This window comes from Phyllostomus hastatus, unplaced genomic scaffold (assembly GCF_019186645.2).
Source record: "Phyllostomus hastatus isolate PE091 unplaced genomic scaffold, TTU_PhHast_1.1 phas_contig_86, whole genome shotgun sequence".
In the NCBI taxonomy this organism is placed as follows: domain Eukaryota; kingdom Metazoa; phylum Chordata; class Mammalia; order Chiroptera; family Phyllostomidae; genus Phyllostomus; species Phyllostomus hastatus.
Genome location: NW_025333977.1, coordinates 11,627,427 through 11,650,139, shown reverse-complemented (window position 1 = coordinate 11,650,139; position 22,713 = coordinate 11,627,427). Strand labels below are relative to the sequence as shown.

Sequence of the window (22,713 nt, the reverse complement as noted above, 5' to 3'; positions counted from 1 at the left end):
AAAACAAGATATTACACTGTAAAAAAGAATGAAAAATATTTTATAACAGTCCTTTCCAGTTCTCCTTCTTGGGCTATGGACTTTGTGATGTTGATGATATTCAATATCACTAGTAACTCAAAATAAGGGTACACAATGATTCATATACTTTTTGACCCAAGAAAAATTTTGAAATGTAGAGAAATTAAAACTGGAGAAGTGTATAAGGGATAATTTAGCAAAAACCTAAAGATTTAAAAAATTCCCGAATTAACTCAGTTCTCATATTTCCCTGTAGATTCATACATTTACATATAGAGACTGACTTATTTTATCTGTGCCTGATGGGTACCAACTGTTAATGAGTTTAGCTTTAAAAAAACAAAAACAAAACTACAACATCCTTTCCTAATGGAAAATTCATCACTGTATCACGCAGATGGGGCATTTTTGCATCTCCCATAGAACAGTGCATGGACTGTTCTTACGAACTGACTCTCGATTTCTATCTAAGAGACAGAGACCTTCCCTTTTCAGTAATTATGTGCAGAAATTTCTCACGTTAAAGAAGAAAATGGAGCAATACTAAGTCATAAAACCATGTTGGTATATCATTAATCTTAGGAGATCCCATTTAATTAAAACTCTTCCCAGACTCATTCTCCTTTGAAATGCTATTTGACACTGTACTGAAAAATTAACTGTGGCATGGGAGAAGCCCAGCACAGCTCCTGGCAGCCTGATCTGGCACCACCGTCCCCAGCCAGGCTTGGGCATCAGGCAGATGGCAACATAACCACACAGGCCTGAGTTTACGGGGTTGGAATGAAATTTCTGAACATACTGTATGGAAAGTTATTCAAAAAATTTAGGTAACCAGAGACATTAAAGAATATAAAAGTTATATCTCTGTGTCAACAGTAATTTGCATTGCTCTCAAACACAGAAGATAGGCCATCCTAAGACATTTTCGAAACCACTAAAATCTTGGGATAATCTCTGTATCCCCACAGACTATGTGAAACCTGGCACACAGGAGGGGTTTATTAAGTGCTTTATGAATGAATGAATTTTAAGAACAGCAGAGAGGGACTGATTAACATAGAAGTAATGTTCAATAAATTCTTTTATAACCTGTGTTTCCTTTCATTAATTTATTGCTTGAAAAGGAGTTAATCTGAATGAATACATCTGTGGACTTTATACGAATTAGTGGTCTGGGTATCTACCAGCTACTGCCCCAGTGTACACTGTGGCAGAACGTTCCAGAGGATGGCTGGGAGGTTGGCATGGATGTATGGAGTCATTACAGCAGAATAATACTTGTATTTTCCATCTTACAGTAGTAATAGCACCTGGATACTTCTTCTGCTAGCACCAGGGGCTCTGGTTTCAGGAAACAAAGGAGAGTCTTCCTAGAAGGAACTTCTACTCCTGGGGGAGTAGAGATACTCGCCTGGTGACATTCTATCTTTGACCATTGTGTGATTAGTCAAGAACCTTAGGGACCACTCACTACTAAGGATTAGAACTTTCTGTTAACCAGGAAAGGACGTGTCACCAAAAGATCTGGTGCATACCACACCTCATGGCTCCCGAAGTTGGGTGGAGATGTCAGCCTACTCTCCACAAGGACGGGGAATCCAACTGTCTTGTTCATCCCTGTCCCTCCAACACCCAGACCAGACCTCTGGTTTGCCCGTCAGCTGTCTCTCAGGTCCTAGGCAATGCACTCTGAAATTACTTCTCTTAATTTTCAACAACCCTGAAGGGTAGGCATTTTTATTTTCTTTCAGACATACCTGAATTGAGTATGTCCTTGGATAAATAGATTCATCTTTGAGACTTTGCTTATCTCTAGTCAGAGGGAAAGGGGGTGGGAGGTGAGGAGGACAAAGAGGGGGAAGACACTTTGCTTGGGGCAACGGGTGCACAATGCAGCATGCTTATGATGTTCTATTGAGTTGTACACTTGAAACTTGTATGGTTTTGCAAACCAACTGTCACCCCAATACATTAAAAAACAAACAAACTAGGGAATAAAATAAATAACCAGCATTTTTGTTTAAAAAATAAAAGTGGATCATGATACCCATTCCAGTATTGTTGTGAGAGCTAATGGGATGATGACAATGCCAGCCAACAGTTTTCTGAGAATTTAAATGATGCCAGGCACCGTGTTACACACGTTATAGTCATTATCTCACTTGAAACTCCTGGGCACTCTGTGATTGGAGTTTTTTTGCTGGGGAGTGGCTGGGCGGGTGTGATGTGAGCCCAGGCAGTCTGACTCCACAGCCATGCTCTGAATGATTTTATCAGTATGGGTCAGTGGTTTTCAACCTTTCTCATCTCATAGTGCACATAAACCAATTACTACAATTCTGTGGCACACCAAAAAATATATTATACTCCTTGCCAATCTGACAAAAACAGGTATAATTTTGATTCATTCACACCAGATGGCTATCGTTGTGTTGGCTATTGTCATTTCTTTATTTGACAACTTAAAGGAAAACAGGTCAGTGGCCCTGACTACATAGTCACGTATTGCATGTTTTAAAAATTCTTATGGCACAGCACTGTGCCTCTTGTGACACGCTGGCTGAAAATTGCGGGCATATGCCCAGTGTCTAGTACAGAACTAAACATACAACAGGTGCTCATTACATGTTATTTTCTTTCTGATCTTCCAAGGAGATGATATTTTAGGCGGCAGACAATTTCACAGGAAGACAAATGACTTTGCCAGAGACCACAGTGAAAGCCTAAGTCAACATTAGAATACATAGATTCTAACCAATTCACCATCTTAATGAAGCACAGAAATATTTATTATTTATTATGGACTGTTCTGAAGGGATATGTGTAGATTAATGAATAGACTAAAACATTTTAAAATGCCACAAGATTCTTAATTTTAATTGGAGACCAAGCTAAAGGAAAAATAAAGACCCCACGTGGCACTTGCTTCTTGCACTAGGCACCAACGGTGGTGTCCCCCCGGTCACTGGCGGTGTCTCCTGCATGCTGCCTGGGAAGCAAAATCTCTCAGGTGCTCAAAGCTTTCATGGTAGACTCAGCCCTCTGGTGAGCAAGTAACTCAACTGGGGATCCAGGAAGATGAGTTTGGTGCTCCTTGTCTGGTCCAGCGATCCTCAAGCCTGGGAGCTGAGGCCCTCTCCTACCCAAGATTCTGGTGCGGTTAGTCTGAGGTAGGGCCCAGGCACAGGTATTTTTGGAAAGCTCTCCATGTGATGGTAATGGCAGCCAGAGTTGAAAACTGGTCTAGGCAGTGATTAAAAACATTGTTGAAATGGACTCAAATCCCCTACAAGCTCCCAAAATGAGGGGAAGCTCAGAGTACAAGGTCAGACATTGAAAAACAAGTCAGCAAAGAATGAACATGGCTTTGACCTCAAACTGGAGATTGTAATGCCTTGTGGGGTCTTTAGCCCTGGCTAAACAAAGGGTTACAGACTATTCTTTTAAGATTTTCTCTTTGCCCTTCATTTTATTAGTACTATTAAACTTCTGCAAAAATCCCAGTGGCAGTAAATGGACTAGCAAAAATAGTCCAGTGGACATAAAAAATAGCAGAATAAAAAAGAGCATTAGCACTCTTGTTTTCTAGGACAAGATTATAAGGACCACCAATCCTGATAGAATAGGGTACAAGTGAGACACATCAGTATTATGGGTTCAGGGTCAGATTTCTCCCACTGGAGCCATGTAGAATGATTAATTCAACTTGGAGAGTTAAAAGCTTGACTGCAGCCTAGTCAGAGACGGCCTACTAAGTCATTATATTCTCCCAACATGTTTTATTAACTCGGGGCAACTCTTGTTTTCCACTACCAGATTTTCATGTCTATGGCTCCTAAAAATAAAAATGCAAAATTCATTCTAAACACAAACATAAATGCATTTTTAATTTTCTGTGTCACTGTTTCCTCCCTTAGCAGACGTAATTGAGGATCTGCTGTCTTCCTCACATAACTGGTGGGTCAACTGGAGGAGTAACACAGCAGCCACCTCAATAAAATGCCAACCCTCCTTAAAGGTACACTGGTAAGGAAATTATATACATTTAGCTCACCCTGGATATTGCAAACTCCCAAGTATAACACTCAATTTTTAAAAAATGAAAAAAAATGTTTGTAAGACAGGTGAGGACTATTAGATGGAACAGTAAAAAATGCTGATCAGGTGGAACTAGAAGACCAGAAAGGTGCCATGAAAAATGCACACAGAACAGCTTGGGTGGAGGCGTGCCTCAGTCAGATTCCAAACTCACGTGTTAGAGGTCTGGTCATCAGCTCTCGGGTGCTCTAATCTCTCACTCTGGCGGATCTTGTGCAGTTACCTTCCTCACACACTCTGGCCTCCAACTCTTTACTTTCTTCCCGTCCACCTAGTCTCTGTTTTCAATTCCTTTCTTAACCAGAAAGGTTAGGATGGCTGAATAACATGGTTCATTATTTAGAAGATTCTCTTGCCCTCTTCTCAGCTCCATTGCTTCACTCTTCCTTCACTGCACCTGCCTGGCAAAAATTCATATCTGGATGAATTTGACTGTGTTCATCACCTATAACCAAGATGCTGAGCTGTGCTGGAGAAAGTCACAGACTGCTGAGACTCATGTGCTGTACATTCTCGGTTTATTCTAATTATGCATAGAGACCACTAGCCTTCTGTTTTCTAATCATTTCTCTCCCTATCTGGATTTCAAACCTGCCCTAGTTTTCTCATCCTCAGATCCCACCTCCTCTTCCTTCATCACTGGCAGACAATCACACCTTCACAGAGCAATTCAGCAAAGAACATAAAAGCAAACAAACTGTAACCCCCTCCATTTTCTGCTACCAAATCAACCGACCTCCCCAGAGCAGATGAGAATGATGTCCTGCCCCGCTCCCTGTGGGTGTCCACCTGTCTGAGAACTCCCCCTGGTGTGCAGACGCTCCACCTTCCTAAGCGTCTGCTGGGTGTGCACTGGCGCCAGAGTTAAGGAAACATAACTAAGAGAACATCATTTTCCCCCTTCTCTTGTCACCATGGAAGAGGGGACCCTTCTTCTCAAGATTTATTTCTCCATTGCTTATCTAGGTACTATTTCCTGCTTCTTCCCGGGACCTTACTCCATTGGTCATCATCTTCCATTATTGTAGCTTTTCTGTCTGGTTCTACTTTGGTTATTTAATATTAATTTTACACTTCTGATTCAGTTCCTTTTATTTTCCCATACTTGTTTGATTTGTATTTGCCCATGTCCTTATTTTCCATTTATCTTTGTCCTTTTCCTTAAAGAACATAGGTAGGAACTAACACTTTTATTTTTACTCAATTCTAAAACTTTACAATTTACTACAATGACATCTTTATTGGATCTTTTCTTCTGAACTTTTATTTCATGCTTTTAGAACATTTCCTTTTGTATCTTCTTTGCCTATCTTTAATTTGGTCAAGCCTCATTTATCTCCCAGCTTCCATACACAGGGTCCGGCAGAAGTAATGCCTGCTGGAGTGTGGTTGGTAGGGTAATAATGTGGGTGTAATAATTTATAGTTTTAATTTGAACACTCCACCTAACGTGTCATATAGTGTGCTTGAGTGTGATATTGTTATATTACCAAATTACATGCTTAGCATTTTGTAATAAAAAGGGGGCATTATTTGTGCTAGACATTGTATATTCTGCATAGACTTTCTCTACATGTCCACCATATAATGAACTGAGCTCACAATTAGTGAGCAACTGATTAATTGTTACTTGAAATCTGCTGTAAAAGTGGGAATATTTGAGTCATATACTGCCCTTCTCTTTGCCTCTGTCCTCAGCCCTCTCCAGTTTGCCGTCTGCACTGGTGAACACTGCGGCCAGAATGAGCTTCCTTAAACCCATCTGGTCAAGTGACTCCTGGAGTTAACTATTTCAGACTCCCAGTCACAAAACCAATTAATTGCAAGCTTTGTGGCATGATCTTCAAGGTTCGTAATCTTTCTAAAGCCTTCTCTCATTGTTTTATTTCCCATACAGTTCCCTCTCCAGACCATGTGAATTTAGACTTCCAAGGTTTCCTTCCTGAAATTTATGTATCAATTCATTTAGAAAATATTTATTGAGTCCCCATCATTCTTCCAGAATCATGCCAGATGGTGGGGTCAAAATGGCAGATGATAATAATGGAGCTCCCAGTTTAGTGGGGGAAGAAAGAAAAACATTCAAGCAATCACAGTGCAGGGACCAACGGGGCTATACACTAGTAAGAAGGGTTGTTATGGGACTACCAGAAACCCCCTAGCTGGATTCAGGTGGTCAGGAAAGCAACCATCAAGTCTGGATCTGAGGGAAGAATAAGTAGGAAATTCAACAAAAAGAATTAATTGCCCATGGCTTTTTTTCTCTTATCAACCTGACAGATTCCTATGCATCCTTCAAAATCCTGCTTCCTTCTGAAGCTTCTCCCTGCCCCCCAGAAAAGCTAGTCACTTTCTGATCTGTTATTTCTGTGTCTTTTATGTCTATCTCTCTGTCTCTCTAACTCCATCACATTATTGTTAAACTGGTTTTTAGTTCATTTACTCTTTGAACTATCTCCTTCCTACCTTACTAGTAATCAGCTCAGATATCTCTTCCTTCAGGAAGCCTTCCATGACACCCCCAACTCTAACTGAGGCAGCACTTGTATGTGTTACTATAGCATCTCACATTTCTCCCAGAGCACTGTTCACATTGTGATTCATTCATTCATTCATTCATTCACTCATTCAGTCACTCATCCATTTCATAAATGAGTATATATTGAGCACCTTCTCCAATCTAGGCATATGTTCTGAACTGAGCATCCAGCAAGAAATGACAGTCTAAGAGTTATAAATGCAAGGTGTCCTCCGGGGTTACCAGCCTGGCAATTAGGTCAGCTCTCCCCTACCCACCCCCACTCCCATGCAGGCTGTGTGAGGGCAGGCTCTCTGCATTAGAGCATCTTTTCTCCCACTTCCCCAGCATAGCATCTGGCATACCTTTGAGCAATCAATGACCTGGTGCATCAATGAGAAGAGTGCTGGATTCCATGCTTTACAGGAGAGACAGACAGAAGCAGTTGCAGTTTCTGCCCTCTAAGGCAGCAAATTCACTGGCAGGGCCAGGGTAGCTAACCAGCCCACCCAAGAAAGCACTGACAGCGATCAAGGTACTGTTCTGCTCCTCAGCCTTGACTCTGGGAATGGTATAACAGGTAACAAAGTCAGAAGAAGGGTCACTTCCAGAAACATGTCTCAGGACCAGTCTGGCCTCCTCTCCTCAGCCAGTACTTATGGGTATCATTGCCAAAAGCATCTGGGCTGAGTTGGGCTGCAGTTTCTGCTCAGTAAAGGCAGCAGGAAAGGGTAGCATGGAGTGGGAGGTGGAGGTACCAAATGTATAGGAGGGGAGGTAGAGACTAAGAAGAAGCAGGACAAAGTCCTGTAGAAAGTTTGTTTTGAGTCACTGTCAGCAGAGCCAAGCCAGGACTGTCTGTCTTCCCACTCCCTTCTCTTCAGCCTGAAGAGTTCCCCCTGGTTAGACCGTCAGCTCCAGTTTAGCTCCTATGCATCACAGCATTGCCAGCTCTCTATAATTACATGTTGGGTAGCCTCTTCCTCCTCTCAATTTAATTAGTTATCAAATATAAAATGTGCATTGAGGGTATTTTCTGCTTTGTTCTCGTGGAGGTCCTCCTTTGCTTATTTTCATCATCCAGGTGTTATGACGAAGCTTTTAGTTGTAAATGAGACTCAGGTCTTATGGATCCTTCAGGATTATGACAAAAATGTACAGAAGAGAGTATATTAAATAGGCAAAGCTGCATATTTACCCTGCAGAGGGAAAATTTGTCAAGTAGATGAACTGAGATAGCAGGAGGTAAACATGATCTGACCTCCCAAATTTTGAGCAGGTCTCATGCTTTAGAAAAGGTTGGGAGAATGTAAATTTTCAACCTTGGCTACCAATGACATAGAAAAGGCTCTGATAAGCTAGAATAGGGGGAAGGGCTTTCAGGATCCAGGAATATCAGAGCTCTTTAAGCTAGTACACTTTAAATTTCCTTTGGGAATCTGCATTCTGAAGGTTGGGTGGATTTAAGCCCTTCCCCAGCCACAGAGGAGGGTCTTGGTTGGCTGAAGTCCTTCAATGATTGGTTCAGGATAGATATATAAACCAATCGGAACCAATGGGATAAGAGGCCTGGAGGTGCTAGAGCCATCTGGTCACCCAGCCTGAGAATGGAACCAACCTTCCAGTTTGCAGAGCTCTTAGTCTAATCCCTGGCCAAGCCATATGGGTCCACAGTCCATGTGATCCCAGAAATTCTATGTGAGCCTAGAAATTTCTGGTTTTGCCTAAGCTGATGTTTTTGCTTTGTTTTGAGCTAGGTTTTCAGTTCGCTTATTCAAGAAGGCTTCTGATTGATCCACACTTGGTAGACCTAAAATGAACTGAGATTTCACTCCTAACTTGGTGCAGCTAAGGCCTCTAAGGCACATGTATGAATCTCCACTCATCTTCCCTCGGTGTGTTGACCCACAGCAGGTTGCCCCTTGGGCATTTATGCCACCCTCCCAGAGGTGGCTCCCCGCAGCCCTGTCCTCCCTTAACCCAAGCACACCAGAGGCACAGCCCAGCTCTCTGGGTGGACTCACCCCAACTGCTTCCCTCATGTTTAGCCTCACTATTAGAGTAACTCAGCTGAATTGTTGATTGAAATTATAAAAACTTCATTTGGGTTTTTATGCTTCATAGGGTTTAGGCAAAGAATTTTATAACTGTAGAGTGCTCAGAGCAAACTCTGGGCACACAGTATGAATAGACTTGCATGTACACAAGGTGTGCCTTAGGCTGCTTCTGTGAGTGCAGGAGCTAGGGCAGAACTTCATGAGGTCTCTAGGGCAGTATGCACAGGAGGGAAAGGCAGGAGTTCAGAGCTTCATTCAGGGCACCCACACAAAAGCGAAAGGTCTGCACTCAGTGGCACTCCTACTTTGAAATCTCTTATAGTGAAAGCACACTTGATCATGGACGTGAGACAGATTCTGGCTGCTGTTCTGTCTGTAGAACTTTGATGGGTCATCGTCTACCCTAACAATGGAGAGTGACGCCAGAAGTTCCTCAGGCTCTAATATTTACTACTTCTAAAGTAAAGGCATTTTTACCCAGCTGCCGTCCTGGAGTCAGGCTGAATTTGACCACTGAGCTCATCATGACTGTGAGAGCTGGAATGGGCTTCTGTGCCTGGTCCAGCCATTTACGTCTGGAGGAAGAGGCGGAGGAAGTGGAGAGACATGGGGCTATGGGGACTTGGAGGCTGGAGGTGATGGGCAGGAACCTGCTGGCTGGTGGAGGGATCAGGGTGGGATGATGGGGGCTTTGCTGTCTCTACCACTGGTCGGGGGCATTTCCCTTGTATATGCCTCTTTTTCTCATCTGTAAAGGGGCTGGTGACTGCAATAACCAATTCTCCCTCTCCTAACTGTGAGACCCTGTTTCTGAATTGTTATCAGTTCCAACAAATTGCCCACATCTGGGTCTATGGAAGACCTTCTCTCCCCTGACACTGAATGAAACATTTTGCAGGCATTTGTTTCACTTCTGAAACCCAGGCTAGCATTAGAGGCTATTTGTCCCTTTACCACTACACTGAGGGCAATGAAGGGTATGTGCATATGTGTGTGTATGTGCACGTGCACGCACACAGGGTGTTGTAGGCCTATGCTTTCTCAAGTCCTTTCCCGAGCTCCAGCTCCAACCATGCAGCCCCAGGCTTCGTGTTCTCACCCCGCTGCGTCTAACATGCTCCACGAGGGAGGGCAAAGGCACGTGGGCAGCAGTCACTGGTAATTCAGAGACGGCCAAGTTCTCAGCAATTCTTAAGAAGGATTTTATCCAGGAAGATATGAAAAATGAAGAAGCAATATTTTAAAACAATTTTGTAAGAATACAAATGCCTTTTCCTTTTTAATGTGTATGCACCATGGCATTTACTCAAGGTAGACTTTCAAGGAAAAGTAACAAGCCTCTCTTGTTATATGTTTGATATTCATACACCATTCCCATTCTGTGAGTATTTTGGTCTTAAGATAGTTCCGATTGTGTTGTGCAGAAAAATTAGTAGACTCTCTGACAGAAGGAATTGCACTTATTAAATTATTTCTTAGGAGTCTTGGAGGCACTTTATAAATACTGTTGTTGTCGTTACATTGTTATGGTAATAGGGGAGGTGGCTAGTTTGTATTGGCTTCTGTAATAAGAATGACAGTCATGAAGAGTGTCACAAAAATAATACATCCATGTTAAATACTTAAAGTCATGTTCTCCTAGTGCCAAAATATTTAGTGCAGCGAGAGCATCTCTAAGGCAGAGGAAGATGAGCCAGGAGTATATCCTGCATCTGTGCAACACATTAGAAGGAAGTCACACATTTATTCTTATGATTGATTCACTGTGTTTGCTCTAGAAGGTTCCCTTGGGTAGGGAAGGAAATAAGGCGAGATGAGCCCAGGTGGCAGGTGCTGAATGGAAGGGAATTGAGCACAGTGACTGCCACAGGTACCTTCCTAGGATTTCCAGAGAACTTTAAGGCCAACACTGAGGATACCCTCAACCCAAAACACCCTCAGGACACACCCACATTAATGTTTGACCAACTCTCCAGGCGCAGCCATGGCCCAGTCAATTGGCACACAAAAGTAATCGTCACAGGCCCCTTTTCTCAACAGCCTCTCATTGGGAGGGAAGTGCACACTCTTGATGTGAATGGTGGGTCAAGTCAGCCCCATTCAAGGACATGTAGGGGCAGCTGCCCACTGTGGTGTGTCACCTCCCATGGCACGGATGAGATGGGCCTCCTGCTCCTCATGTCAGACCATGTGGAGCCACTCAGTGTGGGCAGTTGCCTCTTGCTAACGGCAGGAGTGAGCCCCTGCTGAGAAGGCTCTGAGCCAACTCATGCACTCCATGGCATGGTGTATGCGGTAGACCCCTGGGCCCTGACCTGCTCTGGGGACAGTCCTCACACTGGGCTGATCTCTAGCTCTTCCCCCACCCTCCACTTCCACTCGGCCTTCTCTGTTTCTGAGTTGAAATGCTGCTGAAGAAAACCAAAGAACTGGGTTGGCTGGACCCCATCGATTCATGCTGTCTGCCCTCTGCCAGATCTTCACTCTCACCTGGTGCGCTTTATTTCATTCCTTAGCAATTGACCCATCTATGCAGATACTCATTCAGTAAATATTTTTGAGCACCTACTACTCGCCAGATATTGTGATCTGCTAAAGGCACAATAGGGGTGCAGAAAAAAACAGAGGCTGCTGTCAGGGAACATACAATCTGGCAAACTCCACAAGGCCACCATTTGAAACCTGGGCAAATAGCTCAGTCCTCTGTGCTGGCGATCTTAATAACAACCCAGGGTCCACCACCTGGGTTAGAAGTTCCCGAGTCTTTTTTTTCCAGCCCCGAGCTCCCTCTGGGTAACTGAAGCAGGAGTTCACAGGCTCTCTGATCACCACTTTCCAACGCAGCTCCTGCTTCTCTGAATCCTCCCTCCTCTGACTGTTCCCTCCTGCATTTCCTCCTGAGATTTGGTCTCATCCCCCCCACACTCAGTCCAGGAACCTGGGCATCCTTCTCTGTGCAGGGCGACTTCTCATTCTGCACCCAAGGTCACCAAGTCCCGATTATTCTTCCTCCTAAATAACCATCTCCTTCCGGTCCATGTTCAACACCACTGCCTCGTCATCTGGCCCCTAACTTATCTGCCTATCCCTGCTTTCAACACTTTCCCCCTCTAATGTAGCCTTTGTATCACTGCCAGAAAACAATTCTAAATGTCTGATCATGTCCTACTTCTGACCCAAGTTTTTAAATGGTTTTTCACACACTAGAGCAGAGTTTTAAACTTTTGTTTGGCAGAATTCCACCTCCCCCACCTGCCCCACTTCAAAATGTGATGTGACGAACTAAAACAAAAGGAGCTACTAAATCATGAAAAGATATGGAGGGAAATTAACTGCATATTACTCAGTGAAAGGAGCCAACCTGAAGAAGCCACATATTGTATGATTCCAACTATATGACATTTTGCAAAATGCAAAACTATGGCGACAGTAAAAAGATCCGTGGTTGCCAGGGGTTACGGGGAAGGGAGAGATGAATAGGCAAGAGCACAGAGGATTTTTTGGGCAGCGAAACTACTTGGTGTGATACAATGGTTGATATATGCCGAGTTCATTTATTCAAACCCACAGAATGTAAAACACCAAGAGTTACACATGTACCTAATGTGACCGATAGTCTTCGGGAGATAGTAATGTGGTAACATGAAATTGTAACCTGGGTACGACTCTGGTGCGCCATATCCAAAGTGGGGGAAGCTGTGTGTATGTGGGGCAAGGGGAACTTTCTGTACTTTTTGTTCAGTTTTGCTATGAACTGAAAACCACTCTAAAAAATAGTCCTTTGTTACTTACTACATTGAAAAATTTATATCTACATTTAGAAAAAGAGCCACTTTGATGGGCGGAGGAGTGTGGAGACAGCCCTGTCTGTCACTTATCCTCCAAGCTTTCCCTGAGACCTTGGGACCTTAGGACTCGGAGGAACACCAGAGACCTAGAAGACAAGAGCTGACGGCCTTAGCGGAGCAAGCGAGAGCTCCCAGTCAGGCCTAGCTCTCCTTCTAGGCTCATCTCTTAAGGTTCCCAGGCACCTTGCGTTCACAATATTCTGCACACACACCAGTGTTTCCCCAAGTACCTCCTGCTCTGGGGGAGTCTCCCTCCGGGCCATTGCTTGAAATGCTCACTCTATCTCAAATTCTTCACCCCCTTTTCCCACCTCCTTCTCCATTTGATGACTCCCTTCAAGTCTCAACTGTGCAGCATCCGCCCTGTGAAGCTGTCCCAAATTCCCCAAGAGCCTTTCCTTGTGCTTGGTTCGTCCTGGACTCTCTACTGCAGCGTTGTCACATGCAATGTCTGTTTCTGCGTGCATGACTCCTGCTGCACTGGGAGCTGTCTGAGAGCAAGGTCCTTGCTGCTTTCATCTTGGTGTCCCCTATAACCAGCACAAGGGCTGGTTTCCTAAATGTTTGCTCAGAATGAATGATTCTTCCTCTCCGAGAAGAGGGTCTCACCTCCCACTAGACTGAGATGATTTTCGGTCACTCTTTGATGGATTTACTTTTTCCATCAGTTTAAATGACTTTGAGTCTCAATAGTAGTTGCCAGTGTTTTTATAAACCAGGTCAGTCACAGCAACCCACAAATGGGTTTGGCCACTTAATTTTTTCCCCTATTTCTCTCATCGGCAGAGCTGTGTTCCTTCAGGTATATTTTCAGTTCATCCTCAAGTTACTCCCCCTGCTTGCTCTCAGTTACACATGGTTTTAGTTGATCAAAAGAAAGCTTGGCAGGGCAAGAAGTTCCCAGCCAGTCCTCTGGTAGAGAAGAAAGTCAGAATTGTTAGCTTTAATTATGGCTTTTCAAGTATTTAAATAAAGGACATTTACAGTTCTGGGATTGCTTGGAACACTTAATACTTAGTTTCCAAAGCTCCCGTTGAACACGGGCTGTTTGCTGGCACCCCGAGCCCACAGCAGTACACCCAGCCCCCCCTCGGTTTGACAGATGGGGTCTGCAGACCCTGACAAATTATCTAAGGCGGGTGCATTATTCCTTTCTCTAATTTTTTTTGTCTCTTCTCGCTTACAGAGGTAGCTCAGAAAATTTCTTAAAGAATGCTTATTCAAGCTGTCAAGCTTTGTTACCTGTTTTGAATGAAGCCAGTCAACCCTTAAACTTCCTTGTTTCCTCCTATTTTTCATGCAGTGTCTTATCACAAGTGTTCAGACTCTCAGAGAAGCTTGAAGCTCAAATCGGGACTTCTGCTCCTGAATCGTCTGCTCCAGAGTTCACCCCTACAGCTCAAGCACATGGGGTTTCTAACAAACTGCTGTCTGCCTTCTGGAGACTCATTTACATGCAGCACATCATAGATACCTAAGATTTTTTATAGTCTTACGGGCCTTTGGTTGAATTTTTTATGTACTAAAAAAATTACTTATTTATTTTTAGAGAGAGAGGAAAGGAGGTAGAAAGAAAGGGAGAGAAACACTGATGTGTGAGAGACACATTGATCGGTTACTTCTTGTGCACCCCCAGCTGGGGACCTGGCCTGCAACACAGGCATGTGCCCCGACTGGGAATCGAACCAGTGACCTTTCAGCTCACAGGCTGGCACTCCACTGAGCCACACTAGCCAGGGCAGAATTTTTTATGTCCTTTTGACTAAATGATTCTCTACTATAGCTCCTGACTCTATGAGATAATTGGTCAATGATTTTTTACCATATTCCTTAATTTGTATTTTCTTAAATTAGTATATTTATAGGCAGCTATATTTATAGTTTCTTTCAAAAGTGGATAGTGAATAATTATTATGAGAATTATTAATTCTTATAAAACTAAGGTTAGACTATCCCTGATAGTGAATCTCCTTTAAAACAGAAGTGAGCAGTAACAAGACTAGAGCTCTAAATTAAGTAAAGCTGAAGTCCCTTAGACTTACAGTGAACAAAGATCACCCTTACCTCCCAAATCAGATCATTAGCAAGAATCAGGGAAACTTAGGCCTCAACAACTTTAATATCTTTGAAATACAGTGAAAGGAGGCGGAATTAGCTGCCACTTTCTTTTTTCATTCATTGTCATCCCTTCCCTGGTCTCCATACTTCCATTCAATAGGAGTCAAGAAACCCTCCTCCCAAATTTAGTTTTATATATATATATAAAATCACCCTGTTCCTAAAGTATGTAAGGTAGATTGTGAAAGTATATAAAAATCTAAAATATAAAACGACATAGAAAAACAAGTGAAGAATTTTGGCAAAGAGAAAACAAGGATAAAAAAGTGCGGGTGAGGCTGCAGGACAGGCGAGCGCACAGACGGGGGGCCACGAGGTCCCTCACATGCGCTAAAGGGAAGTACCACGTGAGTCTTCGTCCAGAGCGTGCCTTCCCATGTGATTTATTTCTGTCTGATGGGCCCCCAGAAGGCATCAAGGACACAGTGTCTCCTTGAGTGAGAGAGAGGCGGGGCTGCGTTGGGCAGGAAAGGATCCGAAGCAGAAATGGGCAATGCTGGTCACAAAGTCCTTTTCGCCTCAGACCTGCATCCCAGTCACTCCTTGGCATGCTCCCCAATCTCCCACCTCCCGGCCCACCCTACATGATACGCCAAGTACTTACCAAGACCCAAGCAAGAAACTCTGAGTCCTGATTTTCCAAGGTTCCTGGAATAAAAATAAAGCAACATGTGGTCACTGTTTCGAACTCAGGTGATGCTGTATACATTTAACCATGCATATTAGTCTCACTTGGATGAGACTGCGCCTGACTGGAGCCATGGGGGAGGCTGAGCCCCAGACACCGGCTGTGTGGCCTTGGGGAGGTTCATATTCATCTCCACTCAGGCCTTAGGGAGCTCCGACTGTGCTCGGGCTCAGCACAGGAACAGACGTCCCCACCAAACACAGGTTTTCAGCCCCGAATGATAGTTTTTATTAATTTGTTTACCAATTGTCTTTCTCTTTCTAGAATGTGGGTTCCTTGGTGACAAGATTTATATCTTATTCATCAGCCAGTCACTCGTTGTTTATTTGTTCTTCGTCAGCAGAGCCTGATGCCCAGTGGACTCTGAATATATATATTTGTTGGCTGAGCAACTGACAGACTGACTTCTAAAACCAAGTATTATTACTAACGGGTGAAGATTATCAGAAGAACAAATACAAAATCCTTAAGGCTATTTAAATAAAATTCTATTTCTTGAAAAATAAAATGTTGCACGAAGTTGATTACAAGAAGGTCAGATAGTCATTTTTAAACGATTCTTTTCCCCCTCATCAGCACCTTTGCTTTTTGCCCCTAAAAGCGTGTCAGGGAAAGGAAATGCACAGGGAGAGAGCCAGGCACTCTGGCCTTTATTATAAGGTATTTGTCCATGGAAACCCCAACCCAATCCATCTTCCTGTCATCCACCTAACTGCTGTCAGAGGAGAAATCGAATTCTCGGGGAGAAGATGCCTCATAGAATTTCGTAGGGAGGTGAAGCTTAAATAATTGAAACACAGAAGAAAATTGCATCCCTTTCTTTTTTCTTTTTGTTTAAATTTCCTTTTCCAGTCACAGTTTACAATCAGTATTATTTTGTATTTGTTTCAGGTATACAGCATAGTGTTTAGACAATTATATATTTTACAAAGTGATCCCCCTGATATTTCAAGTACTCACATCCCATAGTTTATAATCAGATGCCCTTCTGAGAACACAAGTTTCCTCCCCCCGTCCAAACAGAACAGCACACGCTTTTCCAACTACAGCACAGCTCAGCTCCTCCAGGTCCTCCCTAGATCTTCCGCAGTGTAGCTTCTTCGGAGTTAGTAATTAGTGCTCTAGCTTTTGCATCGATTTCTTCCCTTTACTTATTATTCTTGTTTATAGAATCACCCAAGCAACACATTTAATTTCATAACATAGTCCACAGTGCATCACATTGCAAAGACCTGAAAAACTCAGGTTTCTATCCTATTGTCACAACTAGCCAGGTAACCTTGGAGAAGTCACTTCCTTCCTGTGGGGGTCAATTTCTTCATTAGTAGGATGGGATATTAGTGGCTGTGCCATTCATCCAGCATCTGGGGTGGGGACATGGTAATGTCTGCTAAAGTGTTACCCAGTAAACAAAGGCAAGGCATAATTACTTTTGGTATTTCTGTCTCTGCTCACCCTCTCACAGACATAGTGCTAAGTTTTCCCACATGAATTGGATATGTCTTCCTAGAAGGAAACTCTCATGTAAAAGTGGGTATGAAGAATATTTTGAACTATTGTACTAAAAAAAAAGTCACTGGACCTCTCCCATGAAAATACTTTGCATAAGAAATTGTTCATTTATTTATTCATTTTAATTGTTAAATTTTTTGAATTATAATTGTATGTAAAAAATTGTTCTTTTAGTCCTGGCTGGGTGGATCAGTTGGTTGGAGCATCATCCAATGCACCAGAGGGTTGTGTTTTCAATCCCTGGCCAGGGGGCAACAGGAGGCAGCCCATTAATGTTTCTCTTTCACATCAATGTTTCTTTTCTCTCTCCCTCTTTCTTCCTCTCTCTCTCAAATCAACAAACATATCCTCAGATGAGAATTTTTAAAAAATCATCCTTTTAGTAGTTTCTTACAAAACTACAGGGTGTGCAACTAGAAGAACTTTCTTTTAGTCTAAAAGTCTACCAATTTTAAGGATAGGCATTAAGAGCAAAGCTATATAGTAAGGAGAATAAAAGAAAAAGACTATGCCAAAACAAACAAACTAAAATATATATGTGTGTGTATGTGTGTGTGATTGAGTCTTCCAGGAGGAGTTTTCAACATTGATGAGTCAGCGAAGATTTATGGAGAGGTGACCACATTCCAGACAATGCCCAGGTCATGGGATTATAGAGAGGAACAAGGCACAGGGTCTTTGGGAGTACATGGGAAGGGGGCTGCCATCACAGGCTTATATTTGCATAGCTATATATGCATATCATGGGGGAAAAATCTAGGTAAAAAATTTCCTGTCATTTTATAAAGTACCTAGGAATAAACCTAACCAAGGAGGTAAAAGACCTATATTTAGAAAACTACACAACATTGAAGAAAGAAATTAAGGAAAACACAAATAAATGGAGGCATATACCATGTTCATGGATTAGAAGAATTAACATCATCAAAATATCCATACTACCCAAAGTGATTTATACATTCAATGCAATCCTTGTTAAAATACCAATGACATATTTCACAGATATAAGAATAAACATTTCAAAAATCTATATGGAACCATAAATGACCCCAACTAGCCTCAGCAATTTGAAGAAAGAAGAACAAAGTATGAGAGATCACAATACCTTATATCAAACTATACTACAAGGCCACAGTAATCAAAACAGCGTGGTACTGGCATAAGAACAGACACATAGATCAATGGAACAGAACAGAGAGCCCAGAAATAAACCCAGGTCTCTATGGTCAATTAATATTTGACAAAAGGGGCAGGAGCATAAAATGGAGTAAAAATAGCCTATTCAACAAATGGTCTTTGGAGATGTGGACAGCTATATGCAAAAAAAAAAGAAAGAAAGAAAGAAAGAAACTCAACCACCAACTTATACCACACACAAAAATAAACTCAAGTTGGATAAAAGACTTAAATATAAATTGTGACACCATAAAAGTCTTAGAGGAGAACATAGGCAGGAAACCCTCAGATATTGCACACATATTTTCACCAATATGTCCCCTAGAACAAGGGATATAAAGGAAAGAATAAACAAATGAACTTCATCAAAATAAAAAGCTTCTGCAAGGCTAAAGAAAACATTAGCAAAATGGAAATGGAACCAACCATATGGATAAATATATTTGCCAGTGATAACTAGGACAAGGGTTTGATCTCCAAAATATATAAAGAACTCACACAACTCCACACCTGGAAGACAAATGATCCAATTAAAAAATGGGCAAAGGACCTGAATAGACATTTCTCCAAGGAGGACATACAGAGGGCCCAGAGATATATGAAAGGATGCTCAACATCACTAGCCAGCAGAGATGCAAATTAAAACTGCAAACAGATGCCATTTCACACAGGTGAGAATGGCTATCATAAACAAGTCAACAAACCAGGACTGGTGAGGTTGTGGAAAAAAGGGAACCTTAGTGCACTGCTGGTGGGGATGCAGACTGGTGAAGCTGGTGTGGAAAACAGTTTGGAATTTCCTCAAAAAGACTAAAAATGGAACTGCCTTTTGACCGAGCAATTCCACTGGTGGGACTATACCCTAAGAATCCTGAAACACCAATCCAAAAGAACCTATGTACCCCAGTGTTCATAGCAGTGCAATTTACAATAGCCAAGTGCTGGAAACAACCTAAGTGCCAATTATTAAATGAGTGAATCAAAAAACTGAGGCACATTTACACAATGGAATACTATGCAGCAAAGAGAAAGAAGGAACTCTTATGTTTTGTGACAGCATGGATGGATCTGGAGTGCATTATGTTAACTGAAATAAGCCAGGTGGTGAAAAACAAATAAACCATAAGATCTCACCTATAAGTAGAACCTAATCAACAAAACAAACAAGCAAGTAAAATAGACCAGAGACATGAAAATAAAGAACAAACTGACAGTGACCAGAGGGGAGCAGGGAGAAGGATAACGGGGAAAAGAAGAGGAAGGGGCAAGTCAAGGAACATGTATAAGGGACCCAAGGACAAAGACAACCAGGTGGGGGGAGGACTGAATGTGGAAGGTGGGGGTGGGTAGGGCAGGGGAGAGTAATAGGGGGAAAACAGGGACAGCTGTAATTGAACAATAAAAAATTTTGTAAAAAGGAGAAAAAAATAAAAATTTTTGTCAATTTAATGACAAATATTTCCTGTCATTTTACTATCTTTCAGTGATTTTGCGAACCACAGGGAGGAGGGATATGGTGCAGAAAACTACGCAGAGCAAGACATCTTCATTACAAATGAAAATAAGGCAAGTCACATAACTGGGCACTTACTGAGCAACATCTCTGCACCTGAGGTGGGGAGGCCTGCCCTATTTTCCTACGACAATGACTTAGGAGGATAATGGTTACTCTGCTATGTATGGGTTTGGAGGACCAAATGGAGAAACAACTTGAGAATTGTCAGCAAAATCAAACTGCAAAGTAGCAAGCACTAAACGTGGCTTGCTTTTTTTTTTTTTTTTTTTTCCCACTGCTGTTTAAGCACCCAGGCCAGCTTTTCTGGAATGAAAGCCTTAGCAGATTTTGCACTGTAAGAAAAGTTCAGTCACAGACAAATATTGATGTAGTGGTGATAGGTCCCACATTAGGCCTTGATGGTTTTATTTCCTTTAACTCTTTTAAAAATATATCTTCAACCTCTGTAGGGAATGGTTACAATATTCAGGTGGTTGTTTTTAAAGTGAGAGGCATTTTCTGTGCACGAGCCATATCTAATCTCCCTGAGATTGTCCAGGGCTATGTATCTTTGTGAGACTCCTACCTTATAAAGCTCTTACAGCATATAATGATGCCTCTCACTCTGCAGATGGAAAAGGTAGGAGGAATTAGCTCCTTCCAATTCAGGGCATGGAATTCCAACCCAATTTCCATGATTCCAAATGGCATATCTGCATCCTCCTGTCTATGCTTATGTCTGCACAATATTAACTGGAGATGTGGCAACTGTCCAGCTATGCTCATCTATTTAAGCTCTGCTGGGTAATAGGATCTCAAATACTGGATGTATTTGATCTAATGAGTACATGTCTCACCCATATAAAAAGCTTGTTTGTATGGCTATAGCACCAAATAATGGCTCAGTTTACACATCATGCTGGGCTGTAATGGAGGCCTTGGAACCTTCCTTATCTCACCAAATGGAATTTTCATGAACAATTTATGATCCTGTGTGACATTGCACAACAAAACAGCTTTATAGATTTCTATGTTATTTCTTAATTCCTCTGCATTTGCACAATTGAGGCTACATAAAAATTTTGTAGGCATATCACATTTCCAATTAGATTGAATTTCTTTCCCGTTTGATTCAAAACACCAGTTTCATTGTATGGGTTTAACTATTTTATCTGTGCCAGGTATACAAGAAGGAAGTCTCGGAGTGTTCATTTTTAGTATCTGCTCCTGTTTGACTCAAAATAAAAGCTCCTCTCTCCCAGGTGAATCTGAGCTGTGCTGCTGCTAATATTAGAAGTGAATGACATCAGTGTGAGGGCATGGGACCTTGAGCTTTGCCAGTCAAATTTTGGAAATCCTAAATATTAACTCAAGAAACTTCAGTAAAGAGAAGAGATAGAGCTTCTGAGAACTCAACCATGGTATTTCTTTCTGAAGGCAGGGCAGTCGCTTAGTGAATACTTGGCTGAACTTATTTTAGAACAATGTTAGTTCTGTGGCAGAGATGTCAACTGTAACTCCTAGGGTTGTTCTGCGGAGCATCCGCCAGGCTCTTTCTGGTTTTAAGGCAGTGATGGAGTTTTGAGAACTGAAATCAATCGTCGCTTAGGCAGAGCTTCGCAAGCCACTGTGACGCTTGCTGTTCCTTTACAAATCCAAGGTGCTAAAAGCAGGAGATTAGCAACCCCAGTGTGTTGTTTTAAGTTGTTTGTTTCTGAATACATGTATTTTAGAGATTATACACAGTTGCGAATGGCCCAGGTGTAAGGAGTAGGGAAAAACTTAGACCATGAGAAAATAGGAACCTACCTAGCTAGAGCTAGGAGATTACTAGGTTACTGAACAAACATCCTGCCTTCCCGCTTTGTACAAGAATGCTTGGTTTGAAATTCCCGCGCTCGGTCTTTGTAAGCGAATTGCTAACTGCCATGTCTGCTTCTGTATAACACTTGCTTGCCCGCCCCATACAAGGACATAGTTGTAAGCGCTCGGCGTGGCTCTCGTTTGCAGTCCCTTGTGGGTACCGTGTCTCTGGACACTCAGAGTTCGCCCCTGCGCAGGTTAAACTTGGCCAATAAAGTAACATCCTTGATACCCTGAAAGTCTCCGACATTTGTTCTCGCGTTTGCTGGATGCAACACCAGGAAAGAGGAGTAGCTAGCTAAATTACGTACCTTGCATTTGACCAAGTAAGATGCGTATTGCATGGGACAAAATTCCTGACTTAAAGATTGACACAACGAGACCGCCTGAAAGGGGTCACGTGGCCATGTCAGCTTCTCAGAAATGAGTTTCAGTTTGCCCTGTTAGCATGTGTTCAGACCATTGCACCATCTGCTGTCTCACTCTGTGTGAGCATCTTTCTGACTCCGCTAACTCATACACCGTTGTTGTGGGGTGCCTTCCCTGGAAGTTACTAGTGAAGTCTGGGGCATGGAATTTTTTAAAAAACAAGAAATGTACATTTAATTTTTCTTTAAAAATCTAGAGTGTATGCCTGGCTGGCGTAGCTCAGTGGATTGAGCGTGGGCTGTGAACCAAAGTGTCACAGGTTCGATTCCCAGTCAGGGTACATGCTTGGGTTGCAGGCCAGGGCCCCCAGCAACCGCACATTGATGTTTCTCTCTCTCTTTCTCCCTCTCTTCCCTCTCTAAAAATAAATAATAAAAATAAAATCTTAAAAAAAATCTAGAGTGTAAGGCAGGTTCATTTGTCAGTCAGCTGCTTTTGCTGATCACACAGGAACGTACATTTTGACTGCCATTCAGGTGACTACAAATGGTAACAATGCTTTCTGGTGAAGGCACCATGCGTCACTGTTGAAAAGTGAATAACGATTTGTTTGGAAACCAAAAAGCCATGCATTTTGATGACAGGCACTGACAAGTAGCACAATGAAGCTCTGTTTTCTTCTCAACTTTTATGGCAGTGGCAACAAAGCAGAACGGGGTTCTTCTAGGTTCACTGAGTTATAGGTTTAAGTCCTTTGTCAGTTGTAAATTCCAACAGGCAATGTAAATTCTTATTTGTTTTCTTTGAATATATAAAAATCACCTCTTGATCTTTATCATTCTAGAAAATCCTAGAGAAGCATGGCAAAAGAGAGTTTCTGTAATCAATTAGTTAGATACAGATGTACTGAGTTTCAATTATATAACAAGCTTTGTATTCTGGTGTTG

At 42.3% G+C, this 22,713-nt stretch overlaps 1 protein-coding gene across 1 annotated transcript in view; it reads right to left on the bottom strand.

Moving 5' to 3' along the window:
• Nucleotides 1-22,713, bottom strand: part of KCNAB1 (potassium voltage-gated channel subfamily A regulatory beta subunit 1) — a 216,812-nt gene that overhangs the window by 85,355 nt on the left and 108,744 nt on the right. Inside the window, exon 2 of the mRNA XM_045852084.1 lies at nucleotides 15,268-15,311. Within this exon, the coding sequence (XP_045708040.1) occupies nucleotides 15,268-15,311 (44 nt within the window). The remainder of the gene's footprint in view (nucleotides 1-15,267; nucleotides 15,312-22,713) is intronic.